The 24,110-nt window shown below is 38.2% G+C and overlaps 2 protein-coding genes across 5 annotated transcripts in view; both read right to left on the bottom strand.

Annotated features, from left to right (window-relative positions):
- The window catches only part of ZC3H13 (zinc finger CCCH-type containing 13), a 49,338-nt gene extending 30,968 nt beyond the window's left edge, over nucleotides 1-18,370 (bottom strand). For 2 of the 4 annotated variants that reach the window (XM_052786101.1, XM_052786100.1), the window contains exons 1-5: nucleotides 18,250-18,370; nucleotides 12,135-12,260; nucleotides 11,589-11,698; nucleotides 6,094-6,205; nucleotides 396-452 (exon numbers count right to left, since the gene is read on the bottom strand). In XM_052786101.1, coding sequence (XP_052642061.1) covers nucleotides 396-452; nucleotides 6,094-6,205; nucleotides 11,589-11,698; nucleotides 12,135-12,251 — 396 coding nt within the window. In that variant the 5' untranslated portion in view covers nucleotides 12,252-12,260; nucleotides 18,250-18,370. The remainder of the gene's footprint in view (nucleotides 1-395; nucleotides 453-6,093; nucleotides 6,206-11,588; nucleotides 11,699-12,134; nucleotides 12,261-18,249) is intronic. The other 2 variants (XM_052786103.1, XM_052786102.1) reach the window with 1 other exon arrangement.
- Nucleotides 18,371-19,668: 1,298 nt separating this feature from the next.
- The window catches only part of CPB2 (carboxypeptidase B2), a 277,528-nt gene continuing 273,086 nt past the window's right edge, over nucleotides 19,669-24,110 (bottom strand). The window contains exons 10-12 of the mRNA XM_052786118.1: nucleotides 22,012-22,214; nucleotides 20,054-20,138; nucleotides 19,669-19,926 (exon numbers count right to left, since the gene is read on the bottom strand). Of these exons, the coding sequence (XP_052642078.1) occupies nucleotides 19,742-19,926; nucleotides 20,054-20,138; nucleotides 22,012-22,214 (473 nt within the window). The 3' untranslated portion in view covers nucleotides 19,669-19,741. The remainder of the gene's footprint in view (nucleotides 19,927-20,053; nucleotides 20,139-22,011; nucleotides 22,215-24,110) is intronic.

Below are 24,110 nucleotides of genomic sequence, written 5' to 3' on the forward strand. Positions count from 1 at the left end.
TTATATTTGCACTTTCACTGGCCCCAAGTTATTAGACAAGTCTAACTATTGCAGTAGCACCCATTTTGCATGTGGCAGTTGGTCATGGACACCTAAGGAAGCCAGAGACTATTCTTACAGGAAAGAACATAATTTCAAAAGGCAACTGAACCTGTGCTGCTCTTCCCCCCCTGCTGAATTCCAATAGTAAAGCTGCATAGTTGCATCATTGCCTCTGCTGAATTGACATTGTCTAAATAATCTACCTGGGCCTCGGTGGAGTACAGGACAAAGTTTTTTCACTATTTGCAAAAAAAAGAACATTCAAGCTTAGAAGCACCTCAGGTTAATTTATTAAGTAGGAAACCAGAAAGAGCAAATAATGAAAGTCTGTCCCATATCCCTTTTGTTCTCACCTCCCATAGTTCCTTCTTTTGTCTTTGGGGGATTCTTCCATGTTGATATGTAGGAACCTTTGTTTTTATGCCAAGAAAAGGAGATGTCTGAGAATTTCACTAGCTATTCCTTATTGGGACTTAGATCTTGACTTAATTTAAATTCTTAACATCACCTTAGAAACACAGTAAGGAAATAACATAACATTGTGGACAGTCACTCCCAAGTGAGTAAAATTCAACTATTCCTTTTTATTTACTAACAATGTTAAAATCTTATCTCTAGTTTAATGACATAAACAATGACAGAACAAGTACTGCATTTATTTTACCTAGTGAACTAAAGCAGATGCTTCAATGCACAGTTATCTTCAAGCCTCTCATCTTGATGCATTCAGTATATCATATTCAAAGCCTTAGAAGGTTTGGAAAAAAATGACCAGTCGCTACATAACATGAAGGAACTTCACATTAAAGAACTATTTTGCGTCATGTTTAATTTTGCGTCATGTTTAATTTAAAGCAGCTTGTAGAATAAGGAAAAAAAAAAGTTATTTTTTCTCCATTTCATAACAGGATCTCTAAAATGATGTACAAGATCCTAACCTATCAAGTCGTGTTGGTTGCTGACATCAACTGCAGACAAGTCTACGTCAACTAAGCCATCATCACAACATGTACTAAAGGCATTTTGGTCTAAGAGCAAGAACTGTACTATACTCCAAAGCAAGTTACTTTAAAAGAAAATTACTCTGATGAGATCTGGAAATCTGTAACTTTATCAACAAGCCTCTCCTGCAACAATTCTTTTTTTTCTTAGACTATCTTAATTTTTCTAGACTGCCTTCCTTGAAGGCTGCATCTGTTCTATTAAACTGTGTACTTCTGCTATATACTGCAACTAATTCCTACAATATAAACAAACAATAAACATAATTTCTTAAATACAAATACTAGTTTCTATCAATTCAACACTATTTGTTACTAGCAAGCTGAAATACGCATGTTAGGACATCCTCTATATACTGATTTCAAAAAACTTCTCAAAGCCAATTCCCCAAATAACTCGTCAGCAGAGAATGCGCAGATAAGTCAGAACGCTTCAAGACCAATTTAATAACCCATGTTAAAAATACTACACAACCTGTATGTATCTTGCCTACATCTCCAAAGTTACAAACACAAGCATCTTGAAACAGCCTGTATTTTCTCCTTTCAGTGGAGAGATTCAGTAGTGGCACAATCATACTTCTACAGAAGAACTGAGAACAAAAACATCTATGAAAGAATTTTATTGAATTACTGAATATAGAGGAAGAAAATAGACAATTTTTATGCAAGCGTGCTATTCTACAAGTCAGGACAACTTGATCTGAGCCCGTTCATTCACTAAACGACTTCAGATAGTTGTCAGGAAAAAAGATTCTGGTAACGTTGCATCTAAATCTCAGTTTAGAAATTGAGTATATTTTCCTGGGGCACGCAAATCAAGAATTTAAGTTATGATGGTTTAGAACACATATTTGAATTTTCTCATCAAAAAGTATTCAACATGTTCCTTTTATTGTACTTGTTCCACTTACAACACATATAATTCCCTCGTACTATGGGGAGTAAATATTTCCTTCCTATTCTTATAGACCTTCTTGTACTTCACACAGGTTTTTCTCATCTCTGCCTTAAACGAAGAATAAAATAAGTCAAGCTCCTAAAGGCCAATAGCATGTCTTTCACCTGTACTTGAAGATGCTGTATCCACTTCAGCCACACTTGTAAACTATTTCTCTGCAGACTACGAAAAAATGCCATTTACTAGATGAGAAACAATAAACTTTCATAATAATACAATTATTTACTAGAAAAACCCCCAACCCTGTAGATTGTCCTATGAGTAAACAACAACTTAGTAGAATTTGTCTATGCTGTTTTCAGGTATGTGCTCACAGTTAAACTATTTACATGTGTTGGTCAGATGATTACAGTTTAATGTTGACGTTCAGGAGAAATGCTACTTAAGAAAGAAAAAAAAATACGACATTATGGCTGAATTGTGTGAGATTTTATTTATTTAATATCTACTTAAGTTGAAGTTCCACACCCCATAAGATATAATCAGCACTCTACAGCACAAGACTTGATGTCTACTTGAATGAATTTCCCACTACAGCCAGAAGAGTTTGGGCAAGCACAAAAGGACTCATCCAGTCTGCAAAACATGCTTCTAGCCAAGAAGTATTATTTTGCCAACTCCGATGGAAAGAGTATTTATAGGACTCTTACAACCTACAATTCTTACAAGGCAGAAGCTTCAGTTTCAGCCTTATCAGCACATGTACATGCAGAAGCAATACAAACTAATTCAAAAGCACAGATTTATTTAATCTAGAATAAGCTATCACGTATTACAGCTAGAATCTTTTGGGCAAGAACAGTACTATTTTGCTCTAGGTATGATACCTTTATAGTGTAAACTACTACCACACTATACACAAACATACAAGAAAATGAATCTGAAGTTTCCCTGAAATGAACAGGTATTGTTTCCATTTCAGAGATGGAAGAAAATGCTGACTTTTTTTCCAGCGGAAATATTCAAAAGCCACAGTGACAAAAAGCACAGATATGAAACAAGTGATACACATTCCTTACAAAAACCTTTCCTAAACGTCCATTAAGTTCTTCCCACTGTTTCTCCCAAATCACACACAACTCCCAGGTAATACTTCATATACTCCAGTGTAACTGTCTTCTCATAATACGGAGAAAAATTCAACATAAAAAATTCCAACTAAATACAATAACAGCAGGAACCTTATCTAATTATTTGTATAATAACTGATACACTAATATACAGTGCTGAAGTAATTCCAAACACAAATCTGAGAAACACAGAAACAACGGAGTTCAATGTAGTTGTCCACGTAACGCAGCATATTGTCTCTGAAAATAATAGTACAAGACATGAAGAAATAATAAGGGATATATTCTATAAGCTGTCCATACAGGAAGTTTCTTCCTAAATACATAGAGATTGTACTAGTTATCTTATGTCTCCACAGAACAAGAAATCTCTTCTAAAAAGATTTTATACTAGTTATACTATCTCAACTTTTTGTGGAACCTATTCAGGTTTTTGACTGTATCTTCTGGCAATCAGGTAGAATTGTCATATATAATGTAAATAGCATTTCCCTTGTCATTTTCAAATTTGCCACTCTTTCTACTGGGATAAAATATATGACGCATCTAATTTACATTCTCTCAACCATACATTATATGCATTCACCACATGTTCTTTCTTCTCTCCAGTCTCTTTCTCACCTCCTTGCCCACTTAAAAAAGACCTTTGACTGTATTTTCTTGCATACAGGCAATCACAACCAAACAGCATTTCAAATAAAACTGGACCATGAATTTCTACAGCATAATATTGATCATTTTCTATTCCATCTTTATATACCTGAGTGTTTGCTTCTGCAACTGTGACTGCACTTTGAACAGATGGTTTCATTGAGCTGTCCACAATAACTTCTTTTTCTACTGGATAGTGTCAGTTACTTTTAAAATACTCATTCATGATTTTTTGTTTTAAATACTTTCTTCATTGTGCATTACACCTTGCACTTGCCAACATCAAGTTTCATCTGCCATTGTACTGCCAAAAACTCTTTCCCCAACCCCTACAGCATTCCTCAGACTTTAGTAATCTCAACTACTGTTTTCTTATCTTCTGCAAAGTTTGACATTTGGGATGTCCAACATTTTTTCAACATTCTTAAAAAGTTACAGCTCTTTAGATGAAGCACCACAGCATCCTCTGTAATTTCATCATTTGAAATTAATCTAAAATTTTCCCCTTAGCTGGCTTCTAAACCTGACAATATTATACCTGCTATTCTTTGACTGTCTATGTGCCTCAAAAGCCTTGTTTCAAAAGAAGCTATTTAAGGTTTCACCTGTGTCACAGTTCTCTCTTAGCCACTACTCCCCATAAAAGTTTCAGACTAGTAGACTGGTGAAGCGCAAATTTTGTCTGCAGGAACAGTGCTGCTCTTCCTTTTTTTTTTTTTTAAAAAAAAAACCACAATTATGAAACTTTTTGTGGAACAAGCTACTTTTCATTATTTCAAAACAAAGTTAAGATTTCTTATCCAGCTCCTCTGTTATCCCAAAAGCTTTAATAAGAGATGGAAACGTTACATATTAGATTGCCACCACAACAGTAGCTCTAATGATGGAGCAAGATTTTTGTTAGCAGTTCAGTCACTTCAATCTTCTGTTCTTTTAGATATCCTGGTTCTTTGCAATGCAACTCTTGATGACTGTCCCTCTTCATCTATTTGTTCCAGAATATTTTCTTTGGATATCCCGTATTTTGAGAGTTGCCCCCATGCAACTAATACAAAAGCTCAGTGGTTTCCTCAGCCTTCTGTTTTATGAGACTGAAGCAGAGTATTTTTTTCTCTACAGTGTGCTTATCCTGTAAATAATTCTTTGGTACTTTAACAGACCCACTAATTCTCCGATTCCTTTTGATTCCTGCTTCCAGTTCACCTTTACTTGGGGTTTAGTTGTTTAGAGTATTTTATTATTACATTAACAGAACACTATAAAAAGCAGGGTTAACTAACCAAAAGCAAGAATTACATCAAAATTTGATTTGTAGCAGGAAAGAAGAAGTTACAGTAAATTTTTAATAACGGTTGGAAAAACCACTTTTCCCACCAACCATGTACTTAACAGTTTATTCAAACTATTAGAAAATAAAAGAAACACATTTAAGTAAAAGAGTAAAAAGATTGAAAGTTTACACAAATTAACAGCAACTGAGAACATGATTGGAAGGTAAGCCATTCTGTTAATTTAATGATAGCAGCTGCTGTTGATTTCTTTACACCTGACATAAAAACTCATTTTACACAGCAAGTAGGAACAGACTGAGAGAAAAAAAATAATACTGTTAATACCTGCAGAAGCAAAACTGATTTTTCACAAATAAAAACTTTTAATCATTATTCATATGAAGATGGTCTTAAAAAACATGACGCAGGAATACACTGGTGCTATTGTTATACAGGTGCAGGGTCACACTACCAACTCTGCCCCTATTTGTTTGTAACATCAGGAGCAGACAACACAAAAATAAGTAATTTCTGATATTTGAAGGGTATAGGGTTGCAGAAAGATGATAAGAAAATGAGAACGATAATGAATGAATTTTTTGCAAAATTCAAAAGTGAGCAGTTGGGATGGCTGATGAATATGTGAGGAGGAAGGCGAAATGAACCAGCACAACAGTAACTGTATGGTCTCACCAAAAGCAAATTTGGGATGAACAGCTGGAGTCGGGACACATGTAAACAATGGATATGAATAAGTGTTGGGGGAAAAATAGTGGATGATTGGAACAACGGTTAATACACTTTCTTGGTAATAAAGAGTCTGTACTGTTATTAAATACCTGTTTATCAGTATTTATAACATATTTTAGTCTGCGGGATTTATAAAATCTTTGCAAACCAAAAGACCAAAGTGCTATAAAATTGCAAAATAATACAATTGTTAAGACACTTCATAACAAAATATGCCACAAGCTATGTACAAAATGATAGGTTCATTAAAACGTTTTAAATATTACAAGTCACCACGATCAGGTTTCTAGGACACACTGCCCAATTTCTACTGAGGGATTCTGGAGTTCTGCAAACTCCATTCTTACCCTAACAGGAGAGGACGACTCCTCTGTACTTCGTTTCTGTGGCTCTGCCTCAACGTCTTGACGTTTGTTCTTCATTCTTTCACGAAGATCTCCAGTGGGTCTTTCCGGTGACCTGTATAATACAGAAACATAATATAACCAGTTCTATGGGACTATTATTAAAGGAATACAATCTGTCTTTTAATTTTTTTTTATTAGTATATACAGAAAGATCTAAACCTCCCACCCAGAAGCACAGTGGATGAATAAAAAAATACTCCGCTCTAATGGGCTTAAGCATTCTAAAAAAGGAACTCTTTCAGAACATCAAGGAAGACTTGACTCTAAGAAGAAAAATACTTGTATGTATATATGGCATGAGTCAGTTACTACTCTAGATCAGCTGCAGGTGATCCTATCCAGAACAAATCTTCTTCTGACCATCATGCAAATGTGTTTCACAGTCACTCTCCTACCAAGTCTTTCAAGATATCTTTAGCCTTCTCCATATTCTAAGTTGCATTGATTTTAATATATATATATTTTTATATATATATATATATATAAAAAAAATACAATTAATGCAGAGTCAAACTACTGTAGACTAGCAACAATAGTCACACAGAAGCACAACTCTGAATACAGATGAAGTCTGCAAGTGGAGATAACGTGACCTAGGTGCCATCCTCCCATGATCTTGGTGAGACTGCCACACAAAAAAACACTGTTGCAAGACCATGCACCAGAAATTCACTCTTGGAGGCTTCCTCCATTTTCCATCTTGTAGTAACATAATTATTTCTTTCTTTAATTACAAAATATTGAACTCTACTAGTCATGCAACTTTAAGGTATATTTTCTGTAAAAGGTATTACTGTGATGTGGGAAGGGAGGGGGAACATCCTACACTACCACAAGACATCTATATAATTTTGTTACCTCTTAGTACGGATTCACAAGTTCATTTATCCCTTATGGGTTAAAGGAGAACAACCCTTGCATTCAAACAAGTTTGTAAGCAAAGGGGATGTAGGAGCTGCTTCAAATGATCTTTTAGTTCAAGAAAACAAGTTTTCTCTTCACATAAATCTGGCTTGATATTGAGTTTGGTACTTCTGTGATGGCTGTTAGCCGTAATTACAGATACTTCTTTGAAATGCTTGTATGAAAGCACTGGATCTGTACTTAGCTTACACTAAAGAATCATAAAGAGATACTGATGCTGCCTTAGTTGATTAGAAGAGTTATATGTAATATCTGAATAATGAAATTTGCATTTGTTTTGTTTTTCAGACTGAATTAGGGTTTCCATTTACAAAGTATTATTTCTCCCACCCTTCCTCTGTCACGTAATACACAAAGTGTAAACTGTCTTTCACAGTTTATGCATGTAAAATCTAAATTAATACGATTTTGTTTTCAACCTGTGCATATTTGAAAACCTGTAATTGGTTTCCATTTCCTCTTTTGCAATGCTGTCTATATTTAATTCTTTAAACTGTGTCATAAGGTGTCATCTAAGAAGAAAAAGACCAGTGACTGCTGTCATTTTTAAATGCATTTAATTCTTCATTAAATTGTAAATACAGGTCAATCTAGATCAGAGGAAAGGTACAAAACAGTAGCGTGTTGCTTCTTGCAGCACTAAGAAAGATCAAATAATATCCAGCATACAAATATAAACAAGTTATCTTCTTTGCATGCACGATTATATCATCTTTAAAGTGTTTGGCTTTAGCAAAAGTTATGATTCAAGGTGGGGTTTTTTTCCTCTCCTCCCATCTTAGAAAGGTAATTTCTTTGCATTACTGAAACTCTCTGAAGCATTCCAACCATCAGCTACCTCAGCAAATAAACTTGCAACATAAAAGTGGCAATTCAATGCCTTAATTTTTAATAATATTTCAGCTATGGCACAAAGGATTTGTATGTGTGAAACCAAAAATTAATTTAAAAGGCAAAATGATTATAGATAATGTACTAGTAACATTGTTCCTCAAGAGGAGCAATTTCAAGAAAAACCCCAGTAGCTGAAGGAGAAAGCAAGAGAACTTACATTGAATGCAGCTCATGTACTTTCTAGAGAGACATCTGATACTTTAATACTTTTTAATACTTTTTTTTTTTTTTAAGTTATATGCTGGAGTGAAGAAACATCCAAACCATCTCACCTTCAATTAATACCTTTTTCAGTATGGGAGGGAAGAAAAAACTTATTTTGTTAAAACATTATTCAAATCTACTTAAGGATTACAAAAGTTATCAGGAAATAACAGAAATGAAAAAAGCTATAGCTTTAGGGTTGGGGTTTGTTGGTGGTTTTTTGTTTGGTTTTGTTGTTTTGGGGGTTGGGGTTTGTTTTCAGCTTTAGGAGAACACTAGAGCGAAGTCACGGTAACCATCCTACCCCTCCTTCCCAAAAAACATCATGACCCCCCAAGAAGTCTAATAAAATAAGATTGAAAATTTGTCAAATTTTAAGAAATAATTACTCAGGAAGCTATGACTGTTTTCAGATACTTTGGCTTAATGCACAGAAAACCAAGCTGGTCTACTAGCTGATTTTTCTTTCAGGTGTACCACAATTTTAATTTTTACACAATGGCTTCTTTACTACATAACTTTCCCCTGCTCCCCCTCCAAAAGGGATCTTTGGTTATGCCAGGTAATGCACACTGCTGAATTTCAATAGATAACTACAATTCTACCTCTACAGTTTAAGATGATGTGGCTAGACTGCAACTGGTAGAACCTTTCATACAAAAGGCTCCACAGCATTATCCTTGTACACTGAAAGAATTTTCTCTTTAATGACTTAATATTTTGTGCTGGGCCCACCTTTTAAATAAGGCCTAAAACGCAGAATTTAATCAATTTAAATTTTAAGCAGTGCAGTTAAGTGATTTTAAACAGCATTACTTCCTGCAGCAGTTCAGTTCTCCATATTCAGCAGCTTGGTTAGGGAATGCACGTTCATAACAGTGCCTCCCTTTGCTTCTGTACCTCTTACAGTGTCAGGAACAACCACCGAGCAATAGGCACACATTACAACACAGCTACCTGAGAATATCTGTGTGTATGTGCACACATGCGTGTATAGGCAGATGACAATTATTAGTGTGTAATGTATGTATTATAACTGAATGCTCATGAAACATTGTCTCGTTTTTTTTCAGTTTCCCATACAACAATATTTGAACCTTGCAAAATCCATATGTTCTTACCTAATATTACTGCTGGTTTGGTTTTTAAATCCTGTGTAATGATCCAGAACAAAGAGGATCAGGCTAAGAGAGGGACACTACAATGTCACAGATCCTGACAATAGTACAAGGGAACCAGCAGGAAGCTGTCAAGCAACAAACAATTTACGAGTGGAGCAAGAGAGCAAAATTCCTTCTGTGATAGCATGTTTACACACAGCTCTTTCCTCGTTAGCTTCTCCTTACTTCAGATGTCTGGAAGACTGGCAGGTCTATTACCAAACTCTTAATATCTTCATCAGGAAAGTTTTATATGTAAAAACATGCTAGGTTTTATTTTTATACCAGCAAGATTAACATTCATGCTGTGAGAGGCAGCATTAATGCTGAAACAGAGTTACAACGAAACTGGATTTAAGAGCCTTCTTCTCATTTTAGAGTCATTTTCCTACTGTCTGGTGATGTTCTGAACTATGGGAGGCGTTAACAATGAGATTTATTTTGGACAGGTATGAAATTGAATGGGCAAGACAGAAAGGCAGCAAGATGTGCTTTGTCCTACCAAACTGCTTGCAAAGCAGACAAAAGACTTCACCAGCAGGCCTGGCTGAACACGTGTAGACACGCCGCCATTACGTTGTCCCAGACACATTAACAGGAGTACTGCTTGAACTGAACTGATGTGGAAGCAGCATTAGCTTGGCTTGCAAGAAGCCAGTAAAACTGCGTTCAAAATACCTGGATAACATTTGTAAAAATCTCTGTAATGTTAAATGGCATGAAAATGCCAACAGTTTATTATGTACATAAACCAGCTTTTTCTGTGCCTGGCCAAGAGCCATCAGTAGAAACTTCTGAAGACAAGCATGCTTTTTTCATTTGTCTGTTTTGGTGTGCGTGGGAGGGTGCGTAGGTAGGGGCTTCCTTGCCCTTTTTATTTTTAAGAACACCTCTATTAAATGTTGAATGTATCAGGCAAATAAGCAGCAAGATTTGTCCTTTGACTTTTTCATACAGACCTAGTAAAAAAAAGTTAGCAATAAAAAGAAGTAAATCAACATTATTCCTAAATGTCAGTGAAGCAGAAACACAGCTTTAATCATTAAAAGAAATGTCATTTTTCTTCAAATGACCAAGCAGAACCACACACTGAGTGTTCCAAACACTGAAAGCAAGGAGAGACTGACATTCTAACAGTTTTAAAATTTAATCTCTACCAGTAAATCACTCCTTTTTCCCATTTGGAACGTTCAGTACAGAACACAGTAAAATCTTTTACACACCAAAAGAAACGTTAAACTCAGTGATATATTTTGTATCCCAGCTGCTACCACCTTAGAAGCAATGGAAGATCAAACAAGCAAAGTCAAGATCATCCCGAGTATGCCACAGGAATAGGAAAAAGAACCAGAAACAGAATCCTAACCCCATGCCAACCTTCCTGTTGTTGCTTTACACTTTGATGCTTCAGTGTGCCCATCTATAATCTAGAGGTAACATTGGCATTACTGTAGCATTATGAAGCACAGTTGTTTGTAAAATGTGAAGCCTTCATAAAAAGAGGTACTATGCTAAAACTATACTATCTTTTTGTCCTTTATAGCAAGAATATTACAAACTTACTGCCACATTTAGTGTCAGTTAAGGAAGGTGTTACACCACACAAAGGACAGTCAAAAAACCCAACATTTTAAAATTATAGTAACACATGAAGAGGCAGATAATAAAAAATGCTCTCTTCTGAAAAATGAAGTAACTTTTTGGATCTCCTCCTATGATACAGGGTATTTGTTCTATATCTGACAGATAAAGTCACAAAACTATGTTTTGAAGAGAAGTGTTTTCTCACAACAGGAGAGAAAGGACAGACACCTTATTCATCAAACAATATAGCAAAGGCAGAAGGGCAGCAAGTATGTGAGTACTGCTGTAAGTAGTTGCAGAACAGCATTTTAGTAAAGGACAGAAAGGCATATCAGAAGCTGCAGTGACACTACGCAAAAAAAATAAAAAATGTATTAAGGTACTTGAACTTCCCATTTCAAGTAATATAAGAAGGTAATCTGCATCCAGTGGACTCCATTCATTTTTTAAAGCTACATACACACAAAAATCCTGGGAAAACCCACTGCAAGTTGTCAAATTAATTGTTTTGAGCAGCTTCACAATGCAATTGGTTATTGATAAAACATACCATTAGGCACACCACAGCATTTCACTTTAAAAAAAAAAAAAAAAAGAAAACAGAAGACATAGTTGCAAAAGCTATTTTCCTACAGCATGTGAAGAATTCAAAGTGAGTTCTTGATTTACCTTCTATAACTGCTGCTATAGCCTTTACCTCGTGGTGAAGGGCCATGTACGAATCTACATGTGTTCCCATAGAGGCAGTTGCCAGTCTTCAGCCAGTTACGGCACTGTGTCTAAGAGACAGACATTACTGGGTGAATTTCACACTCATTTCTGGAAATACCATTGGTGTGAGTGTGGCAGAACAAACAAATGACTCCACATTAACTCCCATTTATCTGTAATTTCTGTCCACCAGTAATATAACTAATTAAAAAAAATAATCAACAATGAGCATCAGGTCTGGCAGAGAAAAATTCAGGTTGGTGGAAATACTATTAATATGTACAGTACTACTGCTCCTCTCCAGAAGCTGGGGCAACACACGTTATTTGAAAATTCTAGTATTAGTATGTTGAACATCCATGCGTTAAGGAGTTCTTTTCACCTTTACTAACGTCAGTGACATCTGAGTATTTGGTACTTGTGAGCTACTCTTTCCCACCACCTAAATCCTGGAAAAGAAGATGCTGGGGTGGGGAGGAAAAGAAGAACACTTTTACAACTCACCTCTGCAGTACTTCCAGTGCTGGGTCCAAGCCTTTCAAACACACTGGGTCTTCGGGATGTGCTATCGGATATGGTCTTGGTATTTTCCACTGTGACCTTCCTTCTAATTTTTGACATTTTGTACTACTTCAACCAAAAAAAAAAGCAAAACTGTAAAATCCTTCAGTTTGGGGCTATTGACACTGAACTCACATGAATAAAATAGTATGATATATGTTGTAAGAGTTGCTGCAGAGGTGATGAAGAAAGAAAAAGAAGTCATAAATGAGTGAAATGTATCTTGTAACAAGGAATGCCTCTGATTTGAACTAGTCAGATGAACACCAGTAATGATAATTTTTCTTTTTATTTTATGACCTGCTTTGGATTCTTCAGCTTCCCTTTGGGAAAGATCATATGACATGTTATTCATTTAGGTAGCGAACACCACACAGAACAGATGCTTTCCTTCGTCATGTATTTTTTGTGCGTGAACTCAAGTGACTTCAAGTGAAAAGAATCTTTAATGTTATTTCACCAGCCTCTCAGAAACAGGTTCTGACCACTAAAGATGGCTCTCATTTTCAGACACAAATCTCCAAAAATGAGAGCTCCATTATTCCCCCCCCTTTGTTGTGTGTGACAACCTACTGAAAACCACCTTGATATCATCCACAGTCTGTGTTTGTTATTGGTTTGTATCCTACAACTATTTAGAACCACCCAAGTTTAAAAAAAAACAAAAAACAAAAAACAAAAAACCCCAGAACAGTGATACACTTCTTAAGCTTCTCAAGAAGTAACTCCTTTTCATTAAGAAAAACAGATTTTAAAGCAAATACAGCATAAGTTTGATAAATAAGAAGTCACAATTTCTCTTACCTGAGAAAGGAAGGAATTATTGAATATAGAAAGAAAACCATATATAAAAAAAAAAGGAAGATACATATTTAGCACTAGAGACAGGTTGTAGAAGAAGGGCAAAATGGGCTCCAGAAACTACTGTCCATTCTTTAAATGCTACTCGATCTACACAGAAATAAAATCAATTCGGGAAAATCTGCCAGTTGCTGGATGATTCATATATAGCTCGAAAACCTGCCTCTATTGTATTGCAAAGTGCCATTATTCTAGAGCTCATTAATCAGTATAACATGATTAACCAAACACTAATCTCCTACCCTTCTGCTGTCTCTTCTGCTCCTATCCACGTGTCACTGCGTTTAGAACACACACACTTAAGCTAATTTCTCATACGCAAACAGGTTACAAATGACAAAAAGCTCATCCATACAGTCAGAATAATACAAATTTAAACTAACACCCACCAGATTGGATTAACACAAATTTTCACTGATCTGATCAGCAATATGTTCCCATAGCATTCAGATTGTAAGGTTCCATTCTACAGCAAAAAAAATCATAATGTATAAATGTGGACATATATACATAGAATGTGATACTGCTGTAACTTATTTTACTCTTGATACTTCAATAATACCTGTTTTTTTCCCTTGTACCTTGGTGAAACTTCATTATCTGAATCTTGTCATTACTTCAATGACAAGACCTCCCTAGTCTGACATCCGTGCACTTTCTACAAACAAAACTCTGTGCTGAAGCTCTCGCTAAGCACTTCAGCTCCTTTATAAGCAACAGAAGAAAGCAAGCCTACACTACATACTTGAGAGATTGTTCAGCTCAGCTCTAAGGACTACTTCTCCAAGCCTTTGATTATCTGAAGAATTTTATCTCATAAGTAAGGTTCAGACAACCAAGACATTAACCAAGATGCTCAGAGAGGGTAGAAGTTAACCATGTGGTGTATACCAGACATTAAAAACAATGGTTAACATCAATTAGTGGAAGCAGACAGTGAAACAGTAGAATTTGCCAGTAGTAAGAAATTATTTGGGTTAGTAAAAACTGTGGAGAATAGAGATTTCCAGAAAGACCTAATTGAGTTAGAAAATTGAGTAATACAACAGCAGATGAAATGTAAATAAATATAATGTAATGCACACAAGGAGAAATGATTTTATCTAAATACTCAATGAGTTCAAATTAGTCCAGTCTTCTGAGAAGAATAATTAGGAGTCATTGTGGACAGCTCAATGTGCAGCAGTAGTTATAAAGTCTGACAGGATAAACCATTAAAGTTAGAAAGCAAAACAATACCACATCTCACCTAACTGAGCACCCTTCCATTTCGGGATTGTTTCCCACTGTATTTCAGAAAAAAACCCCACTGAATTGGTAAGGTTTCATGCAGCTACACCCTTTAATAGAGGATACAAAAATCGACTGACATATGCAAAAGCATTTTTAGTAAGACGATCACATACCAAATACTGATTTTGGTTTAAATATTTACAGTAAAAAGAGCCATATCTGAAATAAAAAGGGTTAGAAGAACGGCACTGGCAATGGCGTAGGGAGAGGATTCAACACATGAAGGACAGATAAAATGAGTGCATCTAATACATAAGTACAGTACACACTGACATGATAGCAGTATACAAATACAAAAAATTTACATTCATTTTGCCTCCTAATTTGAATGTCCTTTTATCTTCCAAGAAACAGAGGCAAAACATCTATTTTTAAAATGTTGCTTTTTACCCAGCAAATAGTACCTTTTCGGAATTAACTTCTATAGGAAGTTATGATGATGACTAGGCTTAAAAGGATAGTTATAAACACGGAGAGGATGAAGCGGGTAACATCATCATAACTGAACAGATCATTTCATTCCATACCTACTTCCCTATATTTTGGCCGATAATTTCCTATAAGGAAATGAAAAGAACACCACCCAACCTTGAATCTTCTGAGGTTTGTAAAACCCCCTATTTTACAGAAAATAAAAACTTGGAATGTGAAATGAAAAACTGTGCTATTTCAGGTAGCATTCTGTCAATTCTATCCTTACATTCTGGCCCATATCCACCGGTTTGCAATTAAGAACAGATACTTTATTAACAGAAGAGGTTTTTCATGAGAAATTATTCTAAGCAAACAAAACCAGCATGCTGTGACTGCCCAGCATATTACTTTCTGTATGCACATATTGTCACATAAGGGTCTCACTCCTGCAACTGGAACTGCATGAGATTTCACTGTTAAGTGAATATAGCTGTTATACAGGCTGCAGAATTAGAGTCCGGACGCATTATTCAGTGGCAAACTGAGGAATTTTCACTATGTCAAACGCTACATTTGAGAGACCGTATCTGAAAATGCAGTCAGTCCCATTTTTGTTCTTCAAAGACCAAGCAAGTTGCAAAAATAAAGAGGCTATTAAAACAATATTGCAGTTGAAATCTCAGATGCATAACGGCAGTTTTATATTACTGACAAGCTTCCCTGCATATAAACAAGTACTGTGAATGGAAAAAATTTAAGTGTTTCATTTCTAAATTTTTCAGACTGCACATTAATGGATAATCAAGAACAATTTAAATGGAACATCCCATAAAAATTTACATAGCTTGCTCAATTCTCCCACATTTTCACCTTGTGTTGCTTTACCCTTGATGATCACAGTCCTGCTATCAATCCCACACTGATGGCCAGTGCAATGATTTTCCCTTCCATCAAACACCTGTGTCTCTGAAGTACCATCTCCTTATCAAACACTCACATGGACTAGACAGCACTGAGTATCAGTGTGGACTGAGCCTTAAGCATTCATATTTCAACATTACTACCATAATTTTTTATTTTAAAAAAGTTTCTAAGTAGAAAATTATGTACTTCTCTATTTCAGGTACATGACATTGCATTGCTAAATCTACTTAGGGGAACTGAAGTGCCTGCAACTTCTGAAACAGCTTACTACCACTAAGTGCAATTAACTTTATACTCCTAAAATAAATTCTATAGCTAAGGTTTTAACTGTAAAGTATCACTTTTCCACACATAAATAAGATCCATGGGAATCTTTAATAATAAATTAGAAATATTTTAACACTATGATAACTAACTCACAGATGCATCTATGTTATTCTTTAAATGTAGTAACTTTTACAGGGTGAGAGAGAATCTGTAAACGACACTAATTACACTACCATTTGAAGTAAAATATAACTCAGAGCGTTACTTCATGAATAAATCTAAAATGTGGACAGACTTTAGAGAAGTGAGTATACCTAGTGGGCACCAACCAAGTAACTCAAATCAATGAAGCATGATATGATTGACACAATATTCAGTGAAATTCTGTATTTTTATTACCAGTACTCCTACATTTTGGTGTCAAGCACGCTTAATATTTTTCTTCAATAGAAGTATGATATTACATAAGCCACGATCAAGAGAAACACATCTGAAACACCCACTTTTCTGTTAGAAAAACCTAATCCAGTCCTCTGCAAAAATAAATCCTGCTTGTACAGGAAAACTAGAAACTGAGATAGAACAGAACAAAAGCAAAGTTCACAAAAAACTATAAGGAGATAAAATCTCTTTAAGAAGTCCAAGACATCACTAGTAAGCATGCCAATGTCTGTGCATGCACACGTGCACACCACGCACAGGCTAAACATGATGTCACTTAAGAAAATCCTACCTGTGAAGTGATAAATAATACGCCATTTAAAATAACAAGCAAAATTTTAATTCTAAAATCCTACAGAAGTTCAGCTACAAACTGATCATAATGCTCTAGGATAAACTAAATACCTGTTGACAACTAAATAACAGCTTAGAAAGAGGAGAATGTCAGTGCTTCCCTTCACTTTTCCAAATGAAGAGCTTTTACCTGAAAAGGTTTTGTTCCCAATTACAATGTTAAAGTTTCCATGTCACAATACTAATAAAATAGTGATATTTGAAGGAGGTCCACAGGTTTACTACCTGAAAATAATGCTAAAAATAGTAAAAAGCGTTGTTAACCAACTTTCAAAAAAAGTAGTCAAATACTGGTTGCAAAGTCACGCGATGTCAGTCTAGCACTCTTCAACTCACACAAAGAAGCCTGTTTGACAGAAAACTAGAAATTACTCCAAGTTTATTTTAACAACTCCATGCTGTTAACCCATCACCATATTAACTTGAACCTATCCCTCTAACTTAACATACCGTATTTCTCCTTTAGTAGTGATAAGCAACTGCTAATTATGTTTTCACAAGTATAAAATCACGGTTGACTTTCTACATGTAAATAAATAAATTAAAACATCAGGCCCTAGTATCACAAAAGAAAGTGTACAGCGTTCCGTATCTTGCCTAACGAAGTCCTCAAACTCAAAGAAGATGTTTCACCAGACTAAGGGATAGTCTATGCAGACTGGTGCGGACAGATCCGAGCTCACCGAGCCTTCATTTCAAGTTTGTTGGATAAACGTTATCTCCAACCTCGGGCACAACCACACTTCTATAGTTTTTGGACAGACGCGGTTCATGGGCTAAGCCTGTCCATTCCCGTCTGCACAGAGGCACCGTAGGTGTTTCACCAGCAGAGCAAGATCCCTTAAGGTCCTGGTTCCTAACTCGCTATCTGTCATAATCTGTTCTTCAAACAGCCTTGCAGAAGGTCGACAAGAAATCAACGGTGGAGCGAGAATCCAGCAGAGAAGTCAAAGGCGAGGACCTAAGCAGACCATCCGTAATGCTAACCCAACATGCCTACAAGTCTACAAGTTCTGGGAGGGGAGTTAGCCGTAGCCGCTATCTAAAGAAATGGTGATGAGTGAATTTATACGAGCGAAATTAGCAGCTCCCCTAAGCGCGTAAAGCAGAAACTATTTTACTGCCAGAAAGTGGGAGAAGAGCCCCACCGAAATGGAAAAAAACCAAACAACAAAAAAACCCAGAAGACCGACGGGAACAATCCAAATATCTGCAGGCGGGCTCCAGCACGCCCACCCACTGACAGAACTCCACCCAGAGCAAACGGCTGGATGACCGGCACCGTCAGGCACGAACCCGCGGCCTCGGGGAGTCGTGTCCGTCCGTCCGTCCCCTCCCCGGCCTCAGCCTCGCACCGGGGCGGGGCGGGGCCAGCGGGGCGGGGCCGGCGGGGCCAGCGGGGCGTGAGGCCCCGCCTCTCCTCTCCTCACCTCACGGCCCTCCCTTCCCTCCCCCCTCCTCCGCCACCCCACCCCCCCTTCCCCGGCCGCTCCTCCGCACTCACCTGCTCCTTCCGCTGCCGCGCCGCTCCCCGCCGCCTCCTCCGCCGCCGCCCGGGGCGGAGAGGGTGGGAGGGGGCGAGGGGGGAGTCCGTCCTCCCGGGCCTGAGAGCGGAGCGACGCGGAGAGGAAGACGAGGAGCGGCAACCGCTCCCGCAGACCAACGGCGCCCGCCGCTCCCGCCCTGCCCCCGCGCGCCGGGGCCGCTGGGTAACCGCCGCCGCCGCCGCCGCCACCGCCGCCGCGCGCGCGCGCCCCCCCCGCCCGGCCGCCCGCCCTTCCCGGCGGCCCTCACGCCGCCCCGCCGCTGGCGATGACGTCGAAGGCGGGAGGGGTGGAGAAACAATGGCGGGGCGGGCGGAAGCGGCGGCGCCGCCATTTTGAGGGAGGGCGGGGAAGGCGGGGTCTGTGTGTGAGGGAGTGAGTCTGCCCGACCGCCCCGCCGCGCCTGACGGGGTTCGGGGCTGGCCGGCAGACGGCGTGGAGGCCCTCAGGGGTTTGTCCGGGCTCCCCGTGGGGTTGCCAAGTTACTCGGTCTGGGCCGATCGGGGTTGGGAGAGCGATGAACAGTGCGGCTGAGGTGCAAAAAAGAATCACGGAATGCTTTGGGTCGGAAGGGACCTTTAAAAATCATCTCGTTCCAACCCCCTTGCCATGGGCAGGGACACCTTCCACTAGACCAGGTTGCTCAAAGCCCCATCCAACCTGGCCTTGAACACTGCCAGGGATGGGGCAGCCACAACCTCTCTGGGAAACCTGTTCCAGTGCCTCACCACCCTCACGGTAAAACATTTCTTCCTTATGTCCAATCTAAACCTACCCTCTTTCGGTTTAAAGCTGTTGCCCCCTCTCCTGTCGCTACAGGCCCTGGTATAAAGTCTTCAGGCCGACGCTGTGTTGTGCAAACCCTTGGCCACAGGATAAACAAACTTAGCCAGCTAATTGTAGTGGAGGAGCCTGTGGGCAGCTCCCACTTGGTGTCAGTGATTTGGCCACCTGCGTGTCCTTGCCTTTACCTAAACGTGCAGCGAGAAGTTCTCATGTGAACATCCTTTCTGTGTGACAGCAGAAACGATGAATAGGGTTGTTTTCTTGTAAGAAAATCCTATAATGGCTCGAATGACCAAAATGGGGGAATCTCTTCTGTGGATGGGGTCTGCCCAGCATGCTGCATGTCAGTCAGGGGCCTGTTCAATGCTACATCACCTGGAGTTCCCACCACCTAGAGGGACATAAGATTATCTATGCTATTTTCCCCTTATAGTGTGCACCGCATATATATATATATCTCTCTATCTGTAGTGCACTGAACTACCGTTGTGGGTATAGGTATGTAAGTATGGTTGAAAAAACCTGATGTATTCTAAAATGAGGTATAAGGGGTGCAGTCATTCTTTTTTTTGCCTATATATAAATAATTCTAATAAAGCAGCAAGCTTTTTTATTATTATTTGAGCTAACAAAGTACAGTCATGCTGGAATAAATTATATTCAACATCACAAATTTTGAAGAACGTGTCGAACTATCTCTTTGACAGCAGAAAGTGCTTCTAAGCAAGTTGGTTTAATTTCTCGAGGAGGAAGCAAAAATCCATAAGTTCCTGTGTCCCGAAGCTCAATGGTAAAAGAATATTTAATGCCAAGATCGTAAGCCCAGTCGTCTGAACCTCCAGGAGCTAAATCTATGTGAGGAAGGGAAAATAGATAAGTTAACTGAAACCAGAACTTCAGTTTTCTGTTCCAAAGCTGTCTTCTGATGCCAGCAAGGATATGCTGTCATGCCTATTGTTGTAGTAAAGTCATACTTACAAATTGTTTGTGCACCTGCACCAGGTCTGTAGGTTTTCTTCGTTGTCCTCTTTATAGCTGTAGCTGCTTTCTTTGCCAGACTTTCCTGAAATTAAACAAAACGTTATTAGCTTTATAGCCTTGTGATAATAGTAAATACGTATGCAGTTAGGATTTACTTACACCGTGCTCTGGATCTCACATTAGTTAAATACTCTTATAAAAGGCTCTAGAAAACCCACAGAATGTGGTTAAAATTTTCAGCATATGCCCGTGCTACAGATTGCATTTCTGCTCTAGCTAGATAAAAAATACAGATGAGACCTTACCACCACTTTGGGCAGCAAACTGTTGTCAAACCATTTGCTCCCACTTGTCTCCTATTTTTCCTTTTCTGTCACAGTATTTAAGTCACTGTTGATTTATGTAGTATTGACAAAAACAGCAGAAAAAGGTTTTCATTGAGGGAATTCTACTCTTTAAGCCATGGAGACTTAAATGCCCCGAATTAGTGCATCTCTTTCTGCTTTACAGGGAAGGAGTCACAAAGGCATTATTACTGTTCACTCACAACTGCATTTTTTTTTTATTGCAGTATATAAAACAGTTTGTTTGAGGAAAATAAACAGTAACCAAGACAGCATAAGAATATATGTTGTCTGGAGTTAGTTCATTCTATATTTACATTACTGGATTTTTTTCATTTCTTCTGAACACACTGGCACTAGTTACCAATGGAAATGCTGTATTGGACTGTCTGGGGTTTTGTCTAACGAAGTAGGATGCTTCCAAAGCATTAATTGTGTACTTTTTGCAGTATCTCTTATCTATACAACTTTTTTTTTCATAAAATGTTTTTTTAAAATATGGCTTTTAAAAATATAACGTTAAGTGACATGGGAGATACATGAGGTTGAAAAGCAGTAAAAATGACAGCAGTGTGTGCAAATGTCAATCCTGTATCTTTATAAACTCTCTTACTGTCAGTCTTTATGTCATACAGCGTGTGAAATGACCTGTCCACCTCAGACGTGCACTGTCTTCCCATATGGCAAATCCCAAAGCCTGCAAACCTGCTTTCTGGTTGCCTTTACGTGATTTCTGCTCCTTTCTTACTGCTAGGCAGGAGCCCTTGCTGCAAATAAAAGAATTCGTTGCCTCAGCACTTGGAGCTTAGGAAACACCAAAAGTGGGGTAGGAAGTGCAGGAAAGGGAATTCCTTGCTCTAGGAGATTTTATGTCTTTACATAAGAAGAACATGACGAAGGTGTCCACCTAGTCTCGTGGCTTCATTACTCTGTGTTAGCAAATCCCATTTTAGCCTGGATATCCTTTCCAGATCCAGACAAACCCAGAGTTTCATGGTAAGTGGGAAAAAGCAGCAGCTACTTTTTCCATTTTGAACTCTGTCGGTCTTCTAGGAGAGTTTTTACTGTGCAATGCAGTGGCTCAAAAATGTAAAGTTCTTCATAGGCAGGATATGTTTTCCATCCTACCATTAGGACCATTTTAAATAAGCGTCCCTAGCAAAAACCTTAATAAAAGTAGCAAGTGTCCACCAGAATACCTCACTGCTTAGATATGTGGAGGGTATTTTTCAGAATTACACACCCAAGTAATTTCAGAGTTTGTGTAAACCATACAACATAAAATCAGGAATTTGCCCAAATATCTTTTCAAGGTGTCCAAAAAACTGAGACTCTGCTGTTTTAGCAGCAGCTTCAACGTACCAGGGGTTGTTGATGTGTTATCAATCTGGAATAAGTATTTTCATTTTTCCATAGTCTTCAGAAGAAGCTTGCTGACTTGGACACTGCTAGGCCAGCCCAAACTTCTTTAAGTTCTTAAGAACATCAAGAGAAATCTCTTTTCCTAATTCTTGATCCTCAGAGCACTGTGACTCCCTCATTACAAACCTCACCAAGCAGGGTAAGTAATTCTGAAATAAATGTGAAACTTCAGGAGATGGGAAGACTTACCAGCTCATCATGGTCTTTGCTTTTGTCCATTGTGTAAGAATATGGAAACAATACCAACTGGGAGTAAGAGTGCATGGTTATGTAGGCTTTGATGATGTCTTTGTGATCTCTGACAAAGCGAGCCACAGCTTTCACTTCAGGTTCAGACTCTGGGTAGGGTCCACAGTATGTCTCCTGGCATTCGTAGGGAGAAGCTCCTTCCCCTGTAACAAAAAAGTGCACAGTGTTACTCCTTACCTTCTTCCCTTCTGTATTTCCGTTTTTCTAATGAAAGAGCAGAGTATGGTGCTAATACACAAGAAATCCTGGACTCCGCCATGCTATAGGAAGAACTCTCATGCTTGTAGAAATCAGTGCGAGCCTACTAGGATTTCTCACCTACTAGACTCTCGAAAAAAAATGGAGAAGGTGAAGAAAAAAAAATTATTCAAAGACTGGATAAAAAGTCTTAGAGGAGAGGATGAAGATGCTCCATTTAATTCATCAAGATCAAGATTGTGAGATCCCTTCTTAAAATCTAGGAGGGCTACAGGAAAAAGGCAGTTCTAAGTGATTATTTAATCTTGGGGAAAAGCAAACTGCCAATTGGAAGTTGAAGAAACATAAAGTGAAGGTTTTTAAGAATAAGTAAAAGTAGGCACTGGCACAAGTTACCAAGACGACAACTATGATTCACCATTTTTGATATCTTCAGAATAAGACCAAATACCTTTCTGGAAGCAGCCAGGATCTTTAGTGTTAAATGTCAGCTCTTCACATTTTAATAAATTTTGTAAATTTTCCCCTTTGCTACTATCTGTAGTTTAAATGGACATTTTATCCTTAAATCTTATGCAGGAATAAATCTCACTGAGTATTTTAACACCCACAAGACTTTCTTCATCCCTGGGCATTGGGACACTTTAACAGATGTCCATCTTCCAGAAATCAGTAATGCCAGTTACATCTGCAGCGTAGCAGCCCTGTAGAAGCAACGCAAGCAATTATCATATGATGCAGGAGAGAAGGAAACATCTTTTGGTGCCATCGATATCTAGAGTAGATCTATAGCATGCCACAAAGTAGTGGGGAGCATATCTGGACCCCCAAAACCCTTAAAAAAATTTATATATATATGTTTTAGTTAATTAAGAGTTGCAAGGCTCCGTACAGGTGTATTTGGGTAAAATGTAGTTGTGATAGACAGAAAGTCTAGGTGATATGGTGGTACCTGGCTGTCAGTGTTAAGAATAAACCTGTATTTTCATGCATTCAACTGTTCCACAGATCCTGCAAGCCCCTTTATAGTATCGATGGCTGAAAAGAAATCCTCAGAGGACCTACATCCTTGTGTGACACAGCAGAAGAAGCAGAAATAATACAGAGAAGAGAGCAGGCTGTTGGAGTGAAGTGGTAACAGAGACACTGAGTCTGGGAGAGGGAGACTGGGAGGTCAGAAGCAAGGGTACTGGGGCAGGGAGGGCTGTGGTACATTTATGTTCTGGGATATACGTATAAGCCTTAACGTTTCTAAATCGAGAGGGATTTCACAGACAGTCCATGAAAATTCATGCACATGCAAATACAAACAATTCTTTGCATTATGCAAAAGCATGCAAAAGTGGCAGAATGAGAATGTTAAATTTTACACTGTTCCATTTTGCGCAGAAGGGAGTACTGTCCAAGGAAAAAGGCAATGCAGAACCTGTTGGCTGGCAATCTTGGATGAATGTTCTGTCTGCTTTCCTAAATTCTTGATCATACTGAGAACAGCCAGCTAAGGAAATGATACGGAAAATGTGGAGAAAAATTTAAGTCCAGGTTCCAGTCAAATTTAGTTCCACAGAGCAAAGTCCAAGTTAGTGCCTTACATTTAGAGGTGTAATTTTGCTTTTTATTGGTATAAAAGAAAAGCATAAGGTATCAGTGCATTTAGTATATTTTGCTTTTCATAAAAACCATGAGGGCTTTGTTCATAAAGTTCATAAAGTTGTTATCTGAGCAGCTGAAGAGGAAAAATGGATAAACGTGGCGGTACATTTCTAATTAAATGCATAGATCTAAAACCTGGAATTTTGCAGTGGCACAAAGCATATTCACAAGCAAATCTGAAGCCAGTG

The sequence above is a fragment of the Harpia harpyja genome, chromosome 4, assembly GCF_026419915.1.
Source record: "Harpia harpyja isolate bHarHar1 chromosome 4, bHarHar1 primary haplotype, whole genome shotgun sequence".
NCBI classification, from domain to species: Eukaryota; Metazoa; Chordata; class Aves; order Accipitriformes; family Accipitridae; genus Harpia; species Harpia harpyja.